This window comes from Cetorhinus maximus, chromosome 22, assembly GCF_964194155.1.
Source record: "Cetorhinus maximus chromosome 22, sCetMax3.hap1.1, whole genome shotgun sequence".
Classification (NCBI taxonomy): Eukaryota; Metazoa; Chordata; class Chondrichthyes; order Lamniformes; family Cetorhinidae; genus Cetorhinus; species Cetorhinus maximus.
Window position 1 is genome coordinate 34,014,104 of NC_135900.1, and position 23,810 is coordinate 34,037,913.

Here is a 23,810-nt window from a genome sequence, read left to right on the forward strand (position 1 = left end):
CCCCTTCATGTGATAATGTCACACGAGATGGGACATGTTAATAAATTGCACAAAACTTTAATAAACTTTTTTAAAACCGACATGAAACCTCATCCCGCCGGTGGATGAGGTTTCATATTTTTTCAGAAGCCCGCCAAGGCTCCTGGCCTGCCCACCAACTTTAAGGTTGGATGGGCAGGTCCTTTAATTGTTTTAATTATCCTGTCAATGGCGTCAATTGGCTATCGACAGGTCGGCGGGCACACATCTGATTTGGCTGTGCCCCCGCCTTCCTGAAGATTTAAATGGGGCGGGATGACGTTGGGGATTCTTCTCAAAGTCATCCCGCTTTGGTGAGCGGGCCCCCCCCGCACCCTGCTCGCCGACGGAAAAATTCAGCCCATGGAATTGCCTGCCTCATCACGAGTTCAGGGAGGCACAAGATGTGGCTGGCCTTCTCGAAAAGAGGCAATGTGGGGGTCTTGCTGGCTCTCCAGCTGACGGCTAAGACCCCTGCCCCCTCCACAAGATTCCACCCTATATTTCTATCCTGGCTAGAGATTAATGCTGTTTACTTGGTTATTGTGGTACAGATAATCTAAAGTTTCCTAATAATCAATTCCATTATTTAACATGACACTGAAGCAAGATCAATGGGTCTGTATTTGCTTGCAGCTGCTTTGTCACTCATTTTGAAAATGGACACTAATCACTGTCCTAGCCAACAACGTCCACATCCCATAAAAGTATAAATCAAAAAAAAAGTCTGGCCTATATGTGACTCGAGACTCACATAATGTGGTTGACTCTTAACTGCCCTCTGAAATGGTCGACCAAGCCACTCAACTGTATTCAAGAAGTTGGCGTGCTACCACTGTCTCAAGCGCATTTAGAGATGGGCAATAAATGCTGACATTACTGGTGACACCAACATCCCTTGAATGAATAAAGAGCTATTTCTCCTTTCCGGTATACTAATACCAACTAGTATTCAAGGAGTCCTTTATAATTACACAAGGTGATAAGTTGGGGAGGGGGGGCGGGGGGGGATGTACAGCAGATATCTTACAATAAATGAATGCTATACTTCCATACCATTTTAAATGGTCTCTGGAATCAAAATAATATTGTACAAATCCTACAGTCTTCGTCAGCCTATTTTTTAACTACATTTTTGAAGATTGTAACACAGGCCCATGAAGTTTCATCTCATCATCATAACACGAAAAGTTAGCAAAGAAATCAATGGGATGAAAATTGGGAGTGTGACTGACCTCCTGCAATTATGTCCTCTGGCTATGATGATTGACCTCCATCTACTATAGCCATCTTCCTGGACAGGTTCCCTTTGACCGTCATTGACTTCAGCTTTGCTAAGGCTCCTTTGGTGGCACACTCAGTTGAACATTGGTTTGACGTCAAGAGCAGCTGCTCTCAACTCTTCCTAGGCATTCACTTCTTGCGTTCATGTCAGAATGAATTCTGCAGTGATGTCTGATATTGAATGGTTCTGTGGGAACCCAAACAGAGTGCACTGACATCAGCCAATTCAGGTATAGGTGCAGTTCCCTTAGGTGCAGGTGTGCTGTTCTCTCCAATAGGGACTATATAAAATCCACAGTTGTTTCATGTACTTGTCTACATGTGCCAAGCAGAAACATTGCATTGGGATCTCCCTGATGGTATCTAAATTTATTCCGTACCAACCAATATAATCTTCACAAAATAAATTTCATATTCATACATAACATTACATCAGATTCTAATTCCTGGGTTTACTTTTCCTTTGAAAAGTTTCTCAAAATATAAACATTCTAAACCACACAACATAATACATAGTATTTAGAGTCTTTGTCCACGCTGAACAAAACCACAATGAAATATACTATTTTTTTTTTACCATGTTACCAGATGTATTTTTAACATATGATGCTAAATCAAAACTAGTGGGATATGATTTATAATCTCACTTTGCTGCTAACCATCACAGGTCAGGTCCAGTCATGTCAACTCACTTAACAGACATAAATCATATTAAACAGGTTTTGATACTGATTATATTCTTCATGAAGAAGTAGCTAACAAAGTTTTAAATGTTTACAGATGATCCAATGGTGGAAATTACATTGAAACCTTGAACTCAGGGAGGTGGAAATTTACCTGCGCCCATTTCAGGCCCATAATTACCATGATCATGGCTACCCTAGCCCCTAGAAATTATCTTTGGGCTAGCTCATAAAAAGAGAACTTCACCTTTATAGAGGAGTTAACTTCCTATGGCGCTACAACACGTGCTCACCCAAATAACGACAATGAAGTTCAAGGTCCAATTTTGGGCCAACCTTGGGTGTCCTGATTGGGGTGCATGTGGTCAGGGCGCCATACGTTACATAATAAAAAATGACCTATAATCAATTCCTGCCCCACAGACATGAATCACATCTGTCAGATGCAGTACATGTCAGAGATTGACCTCAGAGCATACACAAAGATACAATATTCCTCAAACCTCGTTCTTTTCAGGCGAGTATGCATGAGTTCTGAGTCCCATGACCCTAAAACAATGGACAGTCTTTCCTGACCACTCCCTATTCTCTCCAATCCTCTGGCTCTCTTGGGCTCTGTGGAATCATCTAGTGCCACATCCTCATGAACTGTCCTCCACTGAAAATATCTGAGCTGGTACATGGGAGTGAGAAAGCAGGTGATGCAATGTATAATATTGAGAGTTGGGGCAAGGGAACACAGGGCAAGGTTATGCTTGAAGATACTCCAGCCTCACCCTCATATCCCTTTCTTCATCATAATTATAGAATATACAGAAAACCAAGGAGAGACAGAGAAACAGAGATGGCCCTTCAGCCACTTCCATCCTGATAGCCGCAGAGGAGTGGTGCTGAAAATAAGCCACGTCTCAGTGCATCTGGCTTTTTGAGATGGAGAGATGGGTTTCCCAGCTGCTTAGTGACAGAATCAACTGTCATAGAACCACATGGCACACAACACTCACTTATATTGAACTGATGCCAGCAGTCACTGATATATGACAATGTGTTTAATAATGATTTAGCAACTTGACATCTTGTAGTTCAACTCCCACAGGCTCTCAGGTGTCCTGCAGGTGATGGTGCATGAGGAGAATAGTGTACAAGGAGAATGAAAACTCCTCAGAGGAGGTCACTTCACAGAGCTCATGCACACTGTCCACGAGCTCAGATAGACGCAACTCCATGGAATCAGTAGTTGAATTCTCACATAGTGTTTTACACATCACAAGTGAGCAGAAGCAGGTGGAGGAAGCAGTGACAGCAATGGAGAGATGGCTGGACTTTCCAAACTCTGCTGAGTTGGATGCAGATGTTGAGCCTCTGGGACTATCGATGAAGAGGAAAATTCTGGAGCAACAGTAGAAAACGTGTGAGGTGATCCAGCCTTTCCTGCCACATTGCACACACTTGAAGAGCGACTGGAGAAGTCCATCTCAACCATAAGTGCCATGACGTTGCAGGCTTTTGCATTGATACCCATGTCCATGGAAAGAGTGACCACCTGCCTTGAACATCAGACAATGCAGTTGAATAATTCTATGTGGCCCACACCAATGATTTGCACAATCAATGTCATCTTAAACCGGGTTTATGGAAACCAAGTCTTGGCCTTTCAGCACCTCACTAATGTGCAACAAAGTGTTCTTCAGCTTAATGTTAGCATGGAAGTCCAAGCAAGGCATGAGAGTGAAGATGGAGAAAAGGGACATGGACATGAGGACTCTGCTCAAAGCAATTCTACTTCTCACCAGTTGCCTGTGCCACTCAGTCAGTGTTCCACCTTCTTCCACCTGTCCTGGCAGGACAGTTTTTGGCTCTGTGCTATGCCTCAACTCTCCCTGTGCCAACTGATCCACAGCTAAACATTCTTGGAATGTGGCACAAAAACATTGCTTAGACAAGCAGCCAAGCTGACTAATAGACAAAGTGAGCAAAACAGTATTCCTTACTTACCTGCACAGCTAGTTGCTGAAAAGCTCAATTGGAACTATCTTTTTAAAAGCTGCCCTCCAATTTCCATGTACCTCAGCAGGTTCTACCCATTTTATGAGATACACCAATCACTATTCCAATGGATATGCCAATGAGCTCACCTAGGAAATGTTCATATAAATACCCATCTTACCATCAACAGGTGCAACTATTTTCCACTGGCATAAAAATGGAGCTGTGTTAAAATGTTGTAACTCACTGTGTAGAAATTCAAGACAAGAAGGTTAATTTGCACATGACACAGCTTGTGTGTCCCTGATGTAAACAATGTTGTTTGCTTTAAACACAAGCACATTTGTGGTGTCTATTCAGTCATAATTTTATGAAAGCCTGTGGCCCACCACATCACTTCAGCTTTGGGCACAGTTAACTAACAAGGTATAGATCATAGTGACCAAGTCCACAGTCTGAATCTATCGCCTTCAAGGGAGAAGTGGACTTTCAGTGCAGCTTGATAAACTGGGCTACCATATTTCATTATATGACACATAGAGAATCACTTAACTATTCAAGTTGCCAACAGTACAAACAAGGCTCATGATTAAAACTGTAATACTACTTTTTTTTTCCAGCTACCTGCTTGTTTTTGTCTCTTGTAGATCCGATGTAATTACAATTTCAAGCAGGTGAATTTTTATAACTAAAGAGAGGTTGCTATCCTATACAGTATAGATAGATAGGCAACATTATGGTCAATCTTTCTTGATAGAGCTATTACCCTGGATCTTGTCAGCACTGAAGATACACACCATTTATCCAGCCACTGTCTAATTTTGTCTACATCCACCTGCAGTGATTCAGATGCTACTTGATTTCAGATGAGAACTAATCTACTCTCTGGAGGGTGTTGTTATCAGCAAAGAGAACAATGTTACTTTTGCTAATATCCATCAGATCATTCATGAAGATTTAAAACAGAGAGATCAAGCATAATTCTCAAATTGACCTCTACGCACAGACTGCACAGAGGTAAGAAATATCCATTTATAATGATCTGATGTTTGCTTCCTCAAAGTCACACATCAGATATGTTGCAAAAAGCCCATTTTTAAAATGAGGCTGCAATACCACGCCCTACCATATGGTTCTTGACTATTGCTCTAACTTTCCGTTGGCTGGCAAGAACATTTTGGGATTGTCAGCATGCAGTTAAAATATTATGATGGCTTTTCATTCATTGGAGGAGATTTTGAAGCCTCCCGCCCAGTTGAACAGGGTCCAGATACCCTGTAAATGTTGGGGCTGACTCCCTGCTTTTTTCTGCTGCAATGTGGCCATTCCCATCTTCCTTGGGGCCCACTGCATGATTAGAGTGCCCCTGTGTGTCGGGTGATATGCAAATGTGCAAATCTAAGATGTAAATTAAGTACATAGGTATTAATTGTCATTTAGAACAACACTGCAGCACATGTGCTATGCACACTCTGCCCAGTATCAGCTGGTAGTCCAGCCAGACAGAAGCTCAGCAAATAAACTTTAATTTATTATTGTGGAGATGAGAGAAAAAGGTATGGTCCTCTGGCCTCAACAAAAACAAAGTTGTTAGCTAATGCTCAATGTTCCCTAAAACATCCCTATGTTTTAGGGAACATTACAATGTGTGGTACATTCAAGAAATGGCCATGCACCTGTGCCGTTTAGAGGATACAGTGCTCGTGGTGTCTACCTTCAAGAGAGAAATGGATCAGTTCCTGGCTGGGACAGTGATGGCATCATACAAAGGGTCGTATCAAATGCTATGTCATGCATGTTATGTCAATCATGGGATGTGGGCATCACTGGCTAGACCAGCATTTATTGCCCATCCCTTATTGCCCTTGAGAATATTGCCTGGCACTTGTGTGGCGCAAATGTTACTTGCCACTTGTCAGCCCAAGTCTGGATATTGTACAGGCCGTGCTGCATTTGAGCATGGGATGCTTCAGTATCTGAGGAGTCACAAATGGTGCTGAACATTGTGCAATCGTCAGTGAACATCCCTACTTCTAACCTTATGATCGAAGGAAGGTCATTGATAAAGCAACTGAAGATGGTTGGGCCTAGGACACTACCCTGAGTAACACATGCAGTGATGTCCTGGAACTGAGATGATTGACTTCCAACAACCACAGCCATTTTCCTTTGTGCTAGGTATGACGCCAAACAGTGGAGAACTTTCCCCCTGATTCCTATTTTCTCCAGTTTTGCAAGGATTCCTCGATGCCACACTTGGTCAAATGCTGCATTGAAGTCAGGGGCAGTCACTCTGACTTCATCTCTTGCGTTCAGCTCTTTTGCCCATTTTTGAACCAAGGCAGTAATGAGTTAGGAGCTGAGTGACCCTAGCAGAACATGGCCTTCTAGATCAATATTGATCAGCTGGAGGGATTGGAAAGGATTTTTAAAATATTTTATCCCTAAAATTGGTATTTGATTTGTGATTTGGCTTTTCGCTTTTACATGGCAACTGGTAGGATATGTAGTCCTGGTGTGAGGCACAAGGAATGACAACTCAATGGGATAGCCTTGATTTACTAGCCGGTCTTTTTGTGTCTGTGTCTGGAATTTTTGTATATTTGTACATTCTTGTGTGGGAATTATTGTGCTGGCTTCCCTAATAGCTTGGGTAAGATTTTTTTTTATCACTTTTACCTGGATGCCAGTTTATTTTCAGCAATACAAAAGAAAATTTTAAATGCTTAAAAATATATGGGGAGAATTTTCTCCCCTCGGGGGGGGCGGAGGTTGGGCAGGAGTGGGCACACAGCCGATCGCTGCCATTTTGGGTGGGCGGGCCAATTAAGGCCCGCCCAGCGTGACGCGCGCTCGGAAGCGCTGAGCACTATCTGTGCGGGCGGGGGTGGGGTGTCTGAGTCGGGGAGTGCCCTAGCGCAGAAATCTCCCTGAGGCACAGAGCTGCCTCAGGGAGATAAGAAAAAAAATTTAAGGCCTGTCCCCTCATGTGAAAGTGTCACATGAGCTGGGACATGTCTATGAATGTTATTGAAAATTTTTATAAAACTTTAAAAACCTTCATGGAACCTCATCCCACCCGTGAATGAGGTTTCGTGATAAATGCGAAGGCCTCTTGGGCTCTTTGCCTGCCGCCAACCATAAGGTTGGACAGGCAGCTCAGTCTATTGTTTTAATTGATATTTAAATGGCCTTAATAGGACTTTGTCAGTTCGGCGAGCACGCAGCTGACTCAGATGCGCGCCTGCCAAACTGAAAATCTGAATGACACATGGTGACGTCAGCACGCACGCCCGACGTCACCATGCATCATTTTATGCGTTGGCTAGCGGGACCCGCCCCCACTTGCCAACCCGAAAATTCTGGCCTATGTTTTGAAGCAGAAACGTTTTCAGAACTTTGTAAAATTAGTTACCAAGTAAGCAATTTGTGTGATGAAATTGGCGAATGTGAAGTATTTATAATTGTTACTGTTATCGCATTTAATTGTTAAAGTTCTGGTATTGTGGAAGCTTTAAAATTAAATTTAAATTTCACACATATACAATTATATTATCTGCATCTTATAAAGAGCAGAAAAAAGAGAAATGAGATCTAAAGAGTTTTAGGCTGAGGTAAAGCAGATACAGGTTTCTTCTCAAGTCTGAACAATACAAAACAGAGTGGTCTTGTCATAATGTTGAATAGCTCTCAAGTGGTGGGTGTAGGTGCCATGTGAAGGGCATTAAAAAGGAGATACTTTTCCTTTTTAACCTAGCTGTCTAAACTGATAAACAGGGTCCTTTATATTATTTTCTCAAGGTCGTGATCACTGTTCATACGTGAACACAAATACTTTGGTTCAAAGTGATTCCAGACTACTCCGTAAATATTTTACAACAACTAATTCAGGTAACACACATGTGCAAGCTCATCAAAACTGACTGTGTTTCATGTTATAGCTGTGCATCTCCCCAACCTCCAGGAAAGCTACATAAATCTGCTGACAAAGTGGCATTTTGAAACACTTAAGAGATGAAACAAGGAAAGTGCATTAAGTAAAGGTTTCATTGTTTTCCTTGAAGAAGAGTTTTTCCCATTACTTACTGACGGTTTCCTTTCAGGCATTGAGGCTAATACCTTCACATCATATACCAAATTATCTTCAAGTGACACAAATGTACTTCTTCCCTTTTTCAATAGTACTAACCTTTCAAATGAGTGGATGCTCTTCTCTTTCACTCTTCTAGATTGTAACCAAATAGGAACGATATTTGATTTGAATTAAAGGTTGTCTAATTCTCTGGAATGGTTGTAATTAGATTAATAGATGAAAGAGCTTGAATTTGGGTACTGTGATTCCCCTATCAGGTTTAAGCATTAGACAGTTTCTTCTTCAAAACCAACTAGTTCATCAAATTGTAGAAGTCAAAAAAGGTCATCCAGCCATCTAGCTCACCCAATTATTGTGTCACCTTTACATTCAGAATGTACACATAACATTTTCATCCTTTTCGTGCTTTTGTGCTAAGGTGATTCATCTACACCTGTCAAATCAATTACTTGTCCATATTCAATAGGAGGCAGTCGTTTCTGTACATTAATAAGTCTAAATATTAACCAGTTAGTTTTAAGTGTGTACCCTCACCTTAGCTGTGAGCCATGCCCCCTAGATCTCTTCTCATAGAAACACACAGTGTGGCAAACTGAATCAAAGTTTCCCCTCAGTCCATTTAAGAATGTGTCATTTTATTGTCTCTTCTATAAACAAATCCTTTTCAATGCCACATGCCTTTTTAAAAGTACAGAGGCCAGAACTGGAATAACAAACAAGCATTTCAAAATGAAAAGCATGATGTAAAAAATACAGTAAGGTCAAAACTGGAATTCATGTGATCAATATTAATGATATCTCATTTTTTGATAAATTATAGACAAATACTTTACTTTTTGCATCACATTCTTGGAATGTTAGAGGAAAAAAATTACAAAATCTTTATACTTCAGTTAGTCAGCTTAACAGGTATAAATATCACGAGATGAATTGTTCCTGTGCAGATTGAATTGAGGTCTTTATAATAGTAATTGATTATCACTACAGAAACATTACGTAGGAAAACGTAACAGCTAAAATTTCCAAAATATTCCACGAAGTCTAACTTAATCCAACCTAATCTGATTGATTACATATGTCATTTACAACTAAGTTTCAAATTATAACCAATTAAAACCTGATAAAAGCTATGAACAATATGCCAAAATACATAATGTTTTCATCTCGATCTCCACATAATCATAGTGAATAAAGATAGAACATTGGGTAGGCTCGAACCATGCATGTGTTAGTCCCAATAGTGGGACTACCTGCTGTATAAATAAACATCTAAGATCTATTTTTTCTTTATGAACCTATATATATTTCAAGCAATTGTTTTTTATATCATAATAAAGGAAAGCAACATTTTCCTAGTAATCTAGCACCAATAATTCACCACGGTTTCTCCCTTATATAACCCACAGAGTCCATGACCATCATTTATTGTTTATTCTGAGTCTAGAATCAACAATATTGCAAACAGAAATACTTTGTACATGTTGCTTCATGCTGTTTTGATGGCGATGTTGTGCTGTATTTCCCTTAAATTATACTTTTAGAAAAATTTAATGAGGGTAATAAAATGTAATAATACAGTACCGCTGTGCATAAATAGCTTAAGACTTAAACAGTTTAGTTTCTGCAATTGTTTACTTTGAATAATAACTTTGTTTAGTTTTCAAAAATGGGTTAAAAAAAGGATTTTTTTTTTACAGCTGTCATAGAACATGCTGGAATCGATTTTAACCCTGCCAAACCAGTGAAATCTGGGAAATTAAAATCAAGCCGATTACTTATTCACTTGGAACTCAACCTTCCCCATAATCTCCAATTTTAACTTGCAGGATTCTGCAGGCGGTTAAAGAGCCCACCTAAAGCAGGTGGGAATCTCATGAATTTTTGAAAATTAGGGTCCTAATATGTCAATAGCACCTTGATTGTATTTCAATTAGGGACCTGAGCAGGGAGGCCACAATAGCTTTCCTGCTACGCTAAAACAACTCAACAGCTGTTCCGTAGACAAAAGAGACCATGAAAAGTTACGTCTAAGAATTTCCTTTGTGGAACCAATAGGAACAGAAGTTTTCCTTGAGGCTCATGAACAAAGTCGTGGCCTCCCCCTCAGACTCACCTCCCTCCCTCGAGAGACCTCTCGATACTCTTCACTTAACTGCAAGGTGGCCTAGCTGGTAACTGCTCTGCAGCCCCTTCCTGCCCAGAATAGGCGGGAAGTGGACCAGTGGATTCTAAATGATATCCAAGAGTTAAAATATCCTGGGCCTGAACCATAGACTAAAAAGTGCATTTTGCACTGGTTAATCTTCCCGCTTCCCAGAAGCAAGGGTTAAAATTAACCAAACTCATCAATTTAAAATTATTTTCAAGTCAATGTTCTTCTAGTCTGGAGTCTCTTGCTTCGTAACAAACACGTTCAGTTTATGTTACAAGTAGGTGAGAAATCAAATAATGTGGCCCTCTGGTGGAAAATAACATATTACATCTGAAGTGTCCAAGACAAAAACTGAAGACTTATAAATAATAAAGCTGATTAGCATTACTTTATTTAAAATTAAATAGGTAGATATTTATCAGCAAAAATGCATTATTATTATCTCATATCATTAAAATCCAATGGTCTCAGGCACAAGAATATCTGCATAATGGAGAATAATGAATGTGAAATTTGTTTTCAATACAAAGGATTAAAATCACTAAAAGCGTTCAGAATACATCTTACTGTCTTAAAATAGCTTTTGCATTAGATAATACGAAAAATGTAATGAAAACGAAATAAGAATGTCTTAAGGAAAACAAAACTCACCTGCTGTTGTTGCAGATGCAGCAGTTCTACTGTGCTTACTTCACCACTGGTGTCACCACTTGATCTTCCATCTCTGCTGCCAGCATCTAATTGGCTGCTTAGAGTGCTCATTCCATTTTGATTCATTGAACTGTTGCTTATTGTCTCGGTCGCGGATTCTTGCATCATGACTTAATACCTAAAAGTGATTAAGAAGCATCAATTAACACTCTCGTTACACCTTTACACTTCCATTATCAAGATGGTCCCATTCTGCCAATTACAGAGGCAGTCCCAGAACAGAAGGAAAAAAAAACGTAGTACAGTCTTCCAACAAATAAATGTCTTAAAGAATCGCCTAGCTGTTTTCCTTAAAGTATATGTAACAACATTGTTTCTAAATTTCCAGCTAACATACCTTTATCACATTTTTCTGAACTGCAAAATACATCAAATTGCAGGACGTTGCATGATTAAAATAGAATATAAGCAATTTACATGTTTTTAGTCTTGCATTTAAAAACATCTCAAATTGAAAGCACAAATTCAAACACTCTATTTCATGTATTATCCAGTATTATCCAGCTTCGACAACCGTGAATGACTGTGGCTTATTTAAAATATTCAGTATCTTGATTCTGTCAGTATTTTACAGCATTCTTTATGAAAGACTGTTGTTTAATGATGCACAGCTAATCATACTAAATTAAAATTTTGTAAGTGAGTTACAAATCATGCAGTATCAGCCTGTGATGAATAGTGCAAAGGGCTTCCTTTTTGGGTGACTAAATAAAATTTTGCCTCAAAGGCATTTGAAGAAAAAAGCCCTTGCTGAAAACATCACAGATATTGCCTAGTTTTAAATCTACTGGCTGATATTCATTTATTTTTGTGACATTTAAAACATTTAATACTGTCCTTCGTCGGAAGTAATTAAGCCCATGCATGAGCAGCAATCAAACTGTTCACTTGAAGATGACTTAAAACTCAATTTTAACATAGGCAAATAAATGAAAGATATAAAATTAATTTTCCAGGCATGTATTAGATATGAAAGCTAGAAATAAAATCTATCAAGAATATCACTAATGATTGTGCTAAAAACAGCATAAATTATGCATATTACCTTCTCTCCTGTAATAAATGTTTTATCATTTTCACTGCATAACTGTACTGTATTTGGAGGCTAGCAAAGAGAACTCCTGCTAAGATCAGTTGACATCCTTACAGTAAATAAATAGCCACAATGACCTCACAAACTGCAACCTGAAGATCTAGTATCTACACTCAACTGACTCTTGAGGTCACAAATTGTCCCCAAAGGCCTTAAAACTTGAGTTATCACATAGCACTACAAACACAAAAACAAGATCTACTTCGTCTTTTTCGAAAAATAGGAACATCCACTGTCATCTGAAGCATCTATACAGGCATTCTAGATTACATTCCCCTTCTGCTAGTTAGATCAAATTGAGTTCACACCCAAAATGCATAAACAATAATGTGCTCTGCTGATTCTGGTGACTAGGCCAATAAAATCAGATTCAAATAATATTACTGGCATTATCACGTACTATAATTTTGCCACACAACTACAGATAAAATCCACAAATCATATTCATAAATTGAATTTTTTCAAAAAATTTACAAAACAAAAGGTGGACACTCCTGAATACAACAGAAGCTTCATTTTCCACTACTTGCCAGGTGAAGTTGAGAATGTACAGGATACAAATAAAACAAATATGCAAGTAGTTACACAAAAGCTGACAGCCGCTATAGCTACAGTAAACAACTGCTGAACCAGATGTGTTTATGAACAAACAGTCCCGGTTATACTTCTTATTGAACATTAACTAAAAAGATAATAGGAATGGAAAATGTGACACACGATGTTGACGGCTCTTACAAGAAAAGAATAAAGCAAGCATATTTTCAAAGCCCATCACTAATGATCACTCACATCCATTGCACATTGTACAGGCAAAGTATTTTTAAAGATTTAGAAGGGGAGAAAAGCTGGATTAGTTTTGCTGTGGGTTAGCCACAGGACACAATTCTTTTTGAAAAAGTAACTGAAGGAATCATTGGAAAAATAATTGCGTAGCCAACGATTCTATATTCTACACAAGCCACTGCCACTTTAAGATAATACAGGAAAACCACACCACCACTGATTGAATGAGCAGTGCTTTCTGGTGGGAAGAAACACATCAAAATAAAAAAAAACTGCCACATATGGAGCCACAACAAGGTGACACTCATTGCATGATTTGCCAATTAGAAATATCTTCTTTCAGTGTCTCCAAGTTTGTTTAGAAATTGAAATTTAGGCTGGCAACGATGGGATGATTTTTTGGAATATTAATGGCCTGAGAGAGAAGGAGTTCCCTTTAAACACAGCCCGCAATTTACACAAATTTTATAAATATTTGTTGAGGGAGTTCTCTGCTGTTCAAAGCACATTTTCTTAACTCCCTCACACCCTAATAATCACTTGACTAACACTTTGCTATGATATAACACATGAAGGAGTCACAAGGCTTCACTTTCAAACAGCAGTGAACTCCTAAATTATATGGTCGATCAGATAATTTTGAAAAATAAAAGGTCTGTGGGACATTAATCCACGTTTTTAGGAGGATTAAATACTTTAATATTATAGGTGCCTGCTAGTTGAGGAAATATGTACATTTAAACCAAGAATTATTCTGCTTAAATGGCAATTTAACCGAGATGTTTAGATTTTATATTACCAATGCTAATGTTTCTGTTTATTTAAAAATAATCTTATTTGGACATCAATTCCGATTCCAGTTTCCATTGTAATAAATTCATCCTCACAGATTTACATTCTTTTCTCACTCCATATAAAACTTCAGGGTTTAATGCTTCTCATAGGAACTATTATTTTTGTTTTCTGTGCTGCTCACCTTTTTCTTTAAACTTGAAAAACAGGAGAATTTGCTCTTGTGAACCAGGGAAGCTTGCCCTCAACAGATTGCAGGCTTAAATCCTGGATAAGGTATTCAAACATGTTGGATGGCCATTTGAGTGAACTCTTATCTAGCCAGTGCAAACCTCATTGTTCATCGGCTGGGTGATTCAGCAGGGGGTCATTATCATTAAGTAGCTAACCATCATTTAAAGTTTAGTAGCACTTTTTAGTTAGCCTGCACCTCTTAAAGAGAGTGTATTGTGGCTGGTGCGGGGTGCTGGGAGTGATGCTTGAAGAGAATCTGACCTGGAAAACCTGGCAAACAAGTGGATGGATGGCAACAAGGTTTTTGGATGCATACTGAAGGCCTTGGTGGGGGAGGTGGGAAAGGAGGGGAGATGGCTTGTATCTGCAGTGGTCAGGTGGGTGGTGAGGGGGTGTGGTAGCTGGCCCTCCAGATTCATGGTCAAAAGGCAATTGAAACAAATAGCTGTGAAGGTCAATGCCAGAAGTCAAGCCCCAAGGACCTGAATGCAGAGCCACCAGACATTCAATGACCTCACTTGAATGGGCAAGGTCAGTGAATACATCTTCAAATGCCATTGCCTACTAACTGCGCCAGTAGCCTCAGCCATTACTCAAATCACCGTACCCAATCAATCAGCTACTATGATCACTATCAATCAGCCTCATACCTAATACTCACATGCTGCACCTCACCCTCACCCACTTGGTAGTGCTGCAAACCTTGCACCCATATCCCAGCTTGCACAGTCAGCTATTCAACCACGACAGCCGTGTCACCCAAAAAATTTCACGACACTCACTGACACAGTTCCCTCTCTCCTGCAGGACAAGGTAGCACATAGTCTTAGACAGTAGGAGATAACCAAAGAGTGACAACTGCATTTGCATAGCCTGACTGCCATGGAAGAGACAAAAGTGGCCATTTTTGGGATGACCATTGCCGAGGCTGTGGCCATAGATGGGGATAAAGCCACTGAAGGTGATGATATCTGTATACCCAATTCTCCTTCTCATATTCCATTTCCCTCCCATCCCAATTTTGCTGATTACAAACTGCAGATGGTCTGCACATGGTGAAACACTGGGCACAATTGGGCTGCAGACAGGGCAGGTGTCAAGGATAGCTTAGGCGCTAGTTCACTGGAGAGCAGTGTTGAACACAGGTTTTGCTGCAGAGGACTCAGCCTACTGAAGAATGCTAATGGGGTGCATAACAAAACGCTTGGTGCATTAGGAAGCCTGTCAGAAAAACTGTGGTCAATGTCAAGGACCAGCATAAACTTGGCATAGAGCTTTGTGCAGAGTTTGGAGCTTATCTTTTCCAGCATTTAAGTGGTGGTCAACTCTGCTCATGCACTCATCAGCCAGCCATGATGCAGTGCCTGATGGCCAATGTCACAGTTTCCATTGCAGCAGCCCCCAACATCAGTGCTGAAATGAAAGCTCTGACTGCTACCGCCATGGATTACAGTATGCAATGGGGCTGGCAGAGTAAAAGTTCAGCAAGCTTTCCTTGGACACATTACTAGGATTGCTGAGATGCCATACCAAGGGACAGGCAGTGGCTCTGTGGAGCACAAACCTGCTGGCCTCTCTCAGAATGGCAGCACTCAACCTCCTACTCCACTAATGCCCTTGCTGTTGCGCGTCAACCAACCAGCCCAGACTGCTCCCACCCAGCCGGGCATCCTCGGCCCAAGACCATGTGCAGTCTCTTGCACAGATCAATAGTCATCCACTAGCCATTCTACAGTACACTGGATAACACAGTGTAGGAGCACTAGAACAGGCAAAAGCACACATAAGACAGGCTCTAAGGGAATGCACAAGGATGATTCATTGAGTTTTGTATGCAATATGGAAAGTTTTCATTTATAAATTTGCTTTGGAACATTTAGAACATTAGAAATAGGCTTTATGGCCCCTTGAGCCTGCTCCGCTATTCAATAAGATCATCAATTTCTATGTTTCTATAGCTCGTGGGGTGAAAGGGATCAAAGGATATGGGGAGAAAGCGGGAGCAGGCTATTGAGTTGGATGATCAGCCACGATCATAATGAATGATGGAGCAGGCTCGAAGGGCCAAATGGCCTACTCCTGCTCCTATTTTCTATGTTTCGATGTTTCAATCTCAATTCTACTCTCCCGCCCAATCCACATATCCCTTGAATTCCTTAGAGCCCAAAAATCTATTGATCTCAGCCTTGAATATATTCAATAATTGAGCATCCACAGCCTCTTGGGTAGAGAATTCCAAAGATTTGCAACCCTCAGATTGAAGGAATTTCTCCTAGTTTCAGTCTAATGGCCCTTAGCCAGCAACTATGAGCCCTTGTTCTAGACTGTTGTGCTGGGGAAACAGCCTCTCAACGTATACTCTAACAAGCCCTCTCAGAATCAGATATGTTTCATTGAGATCATCTCTCATTCTTCCAAAATCCAGAGAGCATAGATCCATTCTACTCAAACTCTTCCTATAGGGCAATCCTCTCACCTTAGGAATCAATCTGAGGTTTCTTGCATGCCCTCTAAGTATATCATTCCAGAAGTAAGGAGTCCAAAACTGTACTCACTGCCCCAGGTAGAGTCTCACCAAAGCCCTATAACATTTGAAGCAAGGCTTTATCTTATACTCCAACTCTCTTACAATAAAGACCAATTTTTAAAAATGTATTCTTTCACGGTATGTGGGCGTCGCTAGCAAGGCCAGCATTTATTGCCTATCCCTAATTGCCCATGAAAAGGTAGTGGTGAGCTGTCTTCTTGAACCGCTGCGGTCGATGTAGTGTAGATGCACCCACAGTGCTGTTAGGAAGGGAGTTCCAGGTTTTGACCCTGCGACAGTAAAGGAATATACCATTTGCCATCTACTTGCCTGGAATAACCGCATGCAACATTGTGTTTTGTGTATAAGGAAATCCAAATGACACAGCTGGTATCAAATCAATGTTGCACATTGATTGACAATTTGTCTGCATTGCATACTTTCTGCGGACGTTCACCACATGTGCTTGCGCAAATACTGAACTAATATGGCTTCCAGCACTATTCACTCTACAAATGTGCACAGGCACTGTGGATGCCATTTTGGAACTCTAAGGGCATTTATAGCACTCAAAAAATCAGTACTAACAAGCCCAATTTCTCTCTCAAGGTCTCATTCAATTACATTTTCCAACACTGAGGATAATGGATGTTAAAGTTTGGGCCTATCAGTCTCTTGGTACACCTAAAATGTGTAATATTACCAGCTGACTGGCTAGAAAAAGACATCCTAGTTGCAGTGAAGTACAGGGTGCGGTGCACAAACATGGCTGGAGACCTTCGTTCTGCTGAAGGCAGGCCTCCAAGACCATTTAAAAAAAAATAAATTACCAATCAGCGCTTTAAATGTTGCTCTTATCACAATACAAGAATTAAAACAAGAAAGTCCACACCCTAAACCAATAACCACAATATGCCAAACAAAGGCAGTAACTTAGCTAGGCTGTAGCACAGAGAATTATATATTATGAGGGATAAACATTTGAAGCAGAAAAGCTACAGGGCTACGGGAGAATGCAAAGCAGTAGAAATGGTTTTGAATTGCTCAAGCAAAGAATCAGCACAAACACGATGGGCTGAATGCCCTCTTTTTGTGCTGAAAACTTCTATGGCTCTAACTTATTAACTGTCCCATTGTCATCAGTTGGAAAGTGTAATATTATGCAGAGGAAAACAAATCGATAGGAAAACTGGCCAGTACCATTACCACCCACAAAACCATTCTTTCCATAGCACTGAAAATAAATATTCAAATATAGACAAATGATTTTTCTCCTTGCCACCTTAGAGGGAATCTGCTGGAGTACCTCACCTGCCATTTATAGAACAGACACAACTTTCATTCAATTGAAATCAAGTTATCATGCAAGCAGTGAAGACAAAAATCTATGCTATGCGTTTGTGGTACTTTTTCCACGTTAAAAAATAGTAAAATCACATATTTTAGCTTAATAAAAATGGTCAATGCATACAGAGAAAATGAGAATGCCACATGATCCCAGCTGCATACATTTGTACATTCTAGTGGCACAAGTGCCTTAAGGGGTGAAAATGGAAAAGAAAATTGGGGGACGAGGCTTTTGTCTGTTTTATGCTACTGTCCAAGATCAATTTCACCCCTTTAACCTCAAAATTTTAAATATTTTATTTTAACTTTTTTGCGTCAATAGCTTTTTCATTAAGCTCAATGTGTCCTGGTTTCCAATCCTTTGTCCCCCTAAACTGGCAACATCTCTATCTTGCTCCTCTTAATTTTAATTCATGCAAATCCTTTCCCCTGCTCTTGTTACAATTAGATTCTGTCACAGACTTCTCCAAAACAGGGCCAAGAAAATGTGATTGATTAAACTAATTTAGCAGTAGGAGTGTAATAGAAAGGAAATGTTTGCCTCAATTGCAGGCAAAATGATTATTATTACTGAGGAAAAACTTCTTTCCTTCTTTAAAGAAGGATCATTTATTATGTTATATTGAAAAAAGTAAATAGATGAAAACCTAGATCAATGTTAATTTAACTTCTGAAGTTGAAAGTTGGCAAAATGGAAATCCATACAGAAATTCTAACCAAGTCATAGTTTCTTAGTGATATTTTAATTTATTTGCAGTCCTTTATTAGACAAATGTATTGATTGAAATTATTTCAGTCCTCCCTTGGTTCTGTTCAATAACAGAAAGAAAAGTCCTTGAGATGTTAGGTGAGTATATTGGTGCTCAAGTTCATGTCTACAGTTGCCAATCCTACACATTTTGCTGACAACATTGCAATGATAAATCTATCAACAATTATTTAAACTGTTCAACATATGTGTGTGCACACAAAACATGGCATCACTGACACTTTGGTTGTTTCATTATTCATTAGGTATGTAGTCATGGTCTTCATGAAAATCTCTCCTTATTGAGAAGGGAAAAGAGCTGTTTGTCAGTTTTATCACATAGACTGACTTAATGCAGAGATGATTTGAACATGCAATTTGATGTGACATGTCACCAGATTGTGCATTTGTAAACAAAAAGTTTGTCAAAGGCTCTTATTGTGAAGATGATGCTCCTTTAACAGACATATTTAACGGAATTTTGTATTTCAATGTATCATTTACCATCATCTTTCTGATGTGCCACTGATATTTCCATGAATGTCCTCTCAATATGTTTTTGAAAACACCTTTGCATTTTCCACCTTTACTTCTATGTTAACAGTTTGGTACACCATTTTTCCAAAGTTAAAACCATCAAGATGATGTGCCCTTATAAATCAAACTCTTCTTCATAGATCACAATATTACATTAACAGTTATATACAAATAGCAGTATTTGTACTGATCAATAATGTATGCTAAAAGCTTGCTAATTTTACTCAAGTTACTTCATGATCATACATGTACTATGACTCAGCCAGGAAAGAATATTCACTTTAGGGTGAAATGTCATATTTTCATAACCTTTAGGTATAAGGTGTAGGCCAGGGCATATTATAAAATTATGTTTTTTTAACACTTTAAGACTTTTCTCAAATTAAAGCAAAAATACATTGTGACAATCGTACATATGTTGCTATATACGTTATAATATCCTCCCAAAGATGACTACTATATTTTACATTTGAAAATCTCTATCATTGTAATTAATCTTAGAGCTTTCAGACCGTCTACCAAAGTGACAGGAGTACTATATGCACAAGATTGAATTTTCCCCTTCCTAAACAACTTGAATTCGAAGGTTACTTAGTGTTACAATATTTACTTGCAAAATTGTGTTGTTACCAAGGGTATAATGGATGGTGGCAATGCAGGTTTACGCAAGAATGAGTGAAGCATGAGGCGTTAGCCATGTGTTTGACATGTTTCAAATTGCTATAATCCAGCATTAAATACACCCAGCAATTCATGCTATCTCTTGCAGCTGCAATTGTGAATTAAACATGCCTTACCGCATATTATACTTTTGTACAAATTGTACTCCCACTAATACTCATAGAACTTCGTGTCTTCATGTTTTGCATATAATGCTTACCAGCTTTGTAAGCTTGCTTTACGTATATATTCCATTTAAAAATCATTATTTACTGTTTACTGACATGTGCAGCTGTCAATATGTGATACATTCATTACATTAATGTTTAGAACTGTAGCCAATATAATGAAAACCTCACTGATCTGGTCAACAAGCTTTTAGAGTCTGTTTATAGAACATTGCAAAATATTTGTTGAGTGGTGAAGTGTATTAGCTTTGTTGGTCTAATGTAGCTGTGTGTGTCACCATGTGCATTGTTTGAACCATTATTCTTTGTTCCTTTTAAGCACAGCAGTTTATTTTTAACGTTGTCTTTATTTAATTGTTAGTTGTGGAAAGCAGTTTAAACCACTATAGCAAAAAGTATAACAGATTTAAGTTCTCAGATAATTTTTAGGCTTTATTCCAACAAGGTGTAAAGTCATTAATGCAGGTTGACTCTATTTCATAATGAAATAAGCCTTAAACTTTAAAATTAGAAAATACAATATAGTTGAGCTGATGAAATTAATTTGTCATTGATTGGTAATAAATAGATGTGGAATAAAATTGGTATACTTCAGGTTATGTCCCAATATTCTTTACTTGTGCTCACCACAAAAGGCAACGACCATAATAAGCCCATCTTTTGAACTGAAACCTAACATTTTGGATACAATAAACTGGATATAGTGTAGCTCAGGACAAGTAACTACCTTTTTACTACTAAATTATACCAGAAACAGTGATATCCACTATGCACTCCTGATCCTTCTAATAGGTGGAAAACACCATGCCTCCAGATGGGGTGGAACCGTGTGGGAGATGACAGGGGTCTTGTCCACTAACTGGAGAACCAGCGGGAAGGCCTGCCACATCTCATGCTACTCAGGCACTTAACAGGCCAGGGGTGGGACATCTCCCAGGATCAAGGGCCCCAAGGGCAGAGATCCCACCCACTGAGAGCTGCCAGCTAATTAGAGGCCAGCAGCGCTTCTGTACTCAGCTGCATCACCAGGGAAGCAGTGGTTGCTGGTGGTATGATACCCATGTGAGGTCTCAGATCACCCAGGCACAGTTGACTGATGGTGGAAAGGGGGATGTGGAGTGGGGGTCGCAGGGGTGGGGGGAGGGAGGAAAAGTGTTCGGTAGCAAGGGCAGGGGGGTGGATTTCAGAGTACCACAACTCCCCGCTCTACCCCCACCTTCCCAATGCTGGATCCCTTGATCTGACAGTGTCTTTGACCGAGGAACCCACCGGGAACCGCAAGCAACCTCACACAGATTTGTCTGTTGTCCTCCCTACATGGCAAGCCCCCTATCCACTGCAGGATTAACACTAGCAGTGGTGGGATGAGGCATTTAAGTGGTCACTAATTGCTGACTTAAGGGCCTCAATTCATGGTGGAGCCTTCTCTACAGACTTAATCAGGATGGAGGTAGGAAGATGGTGGGGTCCCTCCTGCCACCCTGCTGACTAATTAAATACCCCACCACCACCAAATCTGCCAAGGGGCGGGGGGGGGGGGCGTAAGATTCTGCCTGTATTTTAGGCGAAACTCTAACTTGTTCACTATAAAAAAAATGTAGAAAAAAGCAAAATAAATCAATAAATAAATAAGAACACAGTAGTTAATGGGGCTAAGATCTCACTCATTTATATATGTGTATATATAATCCTAGCTAATCTATAAAATTATTTTTCTTAAAACTGGACAAAGGTTTTAACTGACTTGCAGTTATGACCCCACAAAGGAAATTTTTGGCCTTCAGAGCAGCAGCAACTTTGTTATCTCTAAAGAGGCACTAATGCCCCTGTAAATGCAGCGATCAAATCCCCTGGACTTGACCAAAGGCCCTTTACATTTCTAAGGCCAGGCCCCTGACCAATGGAGGCGATCTCTCTGCGAGGACAAAAGGACCTAGAAAAGTCTGATGAATTTATTAATTGTTGAAACATTAACCACCTCAAGAATCCAGACCAGGAATATACATCCTTTGTTCAAACCAAGGCGGAGAAGTGGGAGTCATGTCATATGACACCCCCCCCACCCATCCTCTGAAAGAATACATCATTGGACTTTGATTCTGAACTCTGGACTCAAGTGAAACAATAATTCTTATCTTCTCAGTTGTCTTTGCCCTGTACCTCTTTCTTTCCTTTATCCTTCTTTTATGGTATGAATGTACCGGGGGCTATGTAGTGACCTCCGCCCACCCCGCCCCATATTGAGTGTGTTTAAAATAAACTAACCCTTTTAGATCTCAAGTTTGCTGTGGGGGGGTTAATAATAGAGAATTAGATCGCAACAAAACTGAGGGTTTGAAAAATATGGGGGGAATCAAAAACACGTTTCTGTTTATGGACAGGTGGTAAGAGGGTAAATCAGGGCTGTTTAAATTAAGCACCCTCCTGTCTGTAACTTTGGCCAGGATTATCCCTTCTGCGATTTGGGGGCGGGGCCCGCTCACCGAGGGGAAAGTGACGCGGGATGATGCTGGGAGGAATCCCCGACGTCATCCCGGGCCATTTAAATTTTTAGGAAGGCGGGTGGACAGCGAAATCAGCTGTTGGCCCGCCGACCCGTCAATGGCCAATTAAGGCCATTGACAGGCTAGTTAAAGTACTTAAAGACCTGCCCGTCCAAGCTTAAGGCTGGCGGGCAGGCCAGGAACCCCAGCAGGCTCCAGATTATTCATAAAACTTCATCCACTGGCGTCCATTTTTTAAAAATGTAATACATTTTAAGTGTTTATTATTAACATGTCCCATCTCAGGTGACATGTTAATAATTTTAATATTTTTCCATTTTTAGACTTTATTTATCTTTCACGAATCTCTCTGAGACAGGACTTTGCCTCAGAGAGATGCGCATGAAAGAGCGCACTTTGACAGATGGGGATTCCCTCCACGCACACCCCCCCCCACCCCACAGGAAGTGCATAGTGCATAGCGCTTCCTGTCGGGCGGGCCGCTGGGCGGGCCTTAATTAGCCCGCCCACTCAAAATAGCAGCGGGCCCCGTTCGGTGGCGGGGATCAGCTGTCCGCCCGCTGCCAAGCCGGTGGGGCCTGCACGCCATCCGAGGGCAAGATTCTGCCCATTAGCTTTACTCCAAATGTTTCAAAACAATACAAGTTCCAAATATTAGCACTTTCAGGCAGAAACTTTTGAACATTGTCATCTAAGACTAGTCATTGTGAGAAATGATCCTCGCTGAGTCCTTATTCCCATTCAGCAGGTGTAGTGCACAACCTGGCTATATGCCTCTTTTCTTTTGACGCCCTAGATAGATGCACATTGGGAGATGTTGAAAAAAATATATCCATTACAACTAATTTCAATCATTCCATTTCTTTTTTGTTTTTTTAAACAAATGGTTTTAATAAACCATTAGCCTAGCCAATGGGAGGTTTGGTTGAAACCAATTAACTTATTTTAAAAATACAGTTGGCTAATATAACTTTGTGGCATCCTAGCCTAACTAAAAATTCATAACAGATAAAATACAGCAATATTTTGTGATATGACCTTGATGGAGCCTTGTATTGGGCACAAACATTCAATCAGGATGATGGCTCCTGATTTTGCATCAATTATGTATTCTTGTGAGAGCCACTTTTATTGTTGTGTATGAACTACCCAAAGTATTCCACTTAAAATTCGACTTGTAAGATATATTTCCCTTTCACTTAATATCTCCTGCACCTTCTGCTTCTTGTGATCTGGCTTATTTCATTGGACCTGCAAGATTGGTATGCATTGCCTATGTTCCCCTTTGGTTAAATGTCCTTGATCAGGCAAGGCACACTACACTCTACTGTGGCAAAAGAGCTGTGCATTGAACAAGTCTCATGACTTGTCCCTGATTAACCAATTACATGCTCACATGATTAAATGGCTCAGAAATCAGATTGCTGCAAGGTCAGTGCATTCCACCTGCCTCCACATGGCTCCTCATAT

General features: G+C 40.0%; 1 protein-coding gene across 13 annotated transcripts in view; it reads right to left on the reverse strand.

The window, feature by feature from the left end:
* Nucleotides 1–23,810, reverse strand: part of foxp2 (forkhead box P2) — an 893,115-nt gene that overhangs the window by 425,866 nt on the left and 443,439 nt on the right. For all 13 annotated transcript variants that reach the window (XM_078568064.1, XM_078568062.1, XM_078568073.1 and 10 more), the window contains one exon: nucleotides 10,868–11,045. In XM_078568064.1, the coding sequence (XP_078424190.1) occupies nucleotides 10,868–11,035 (168 nt within the window). In that variant the 5' untranslated portion in view covers nucleotides 11,036–11,045. The remainder of the gene's footprint in view (nucleotides 1–10,867; nucleotides 11,046–23,810) is intronic.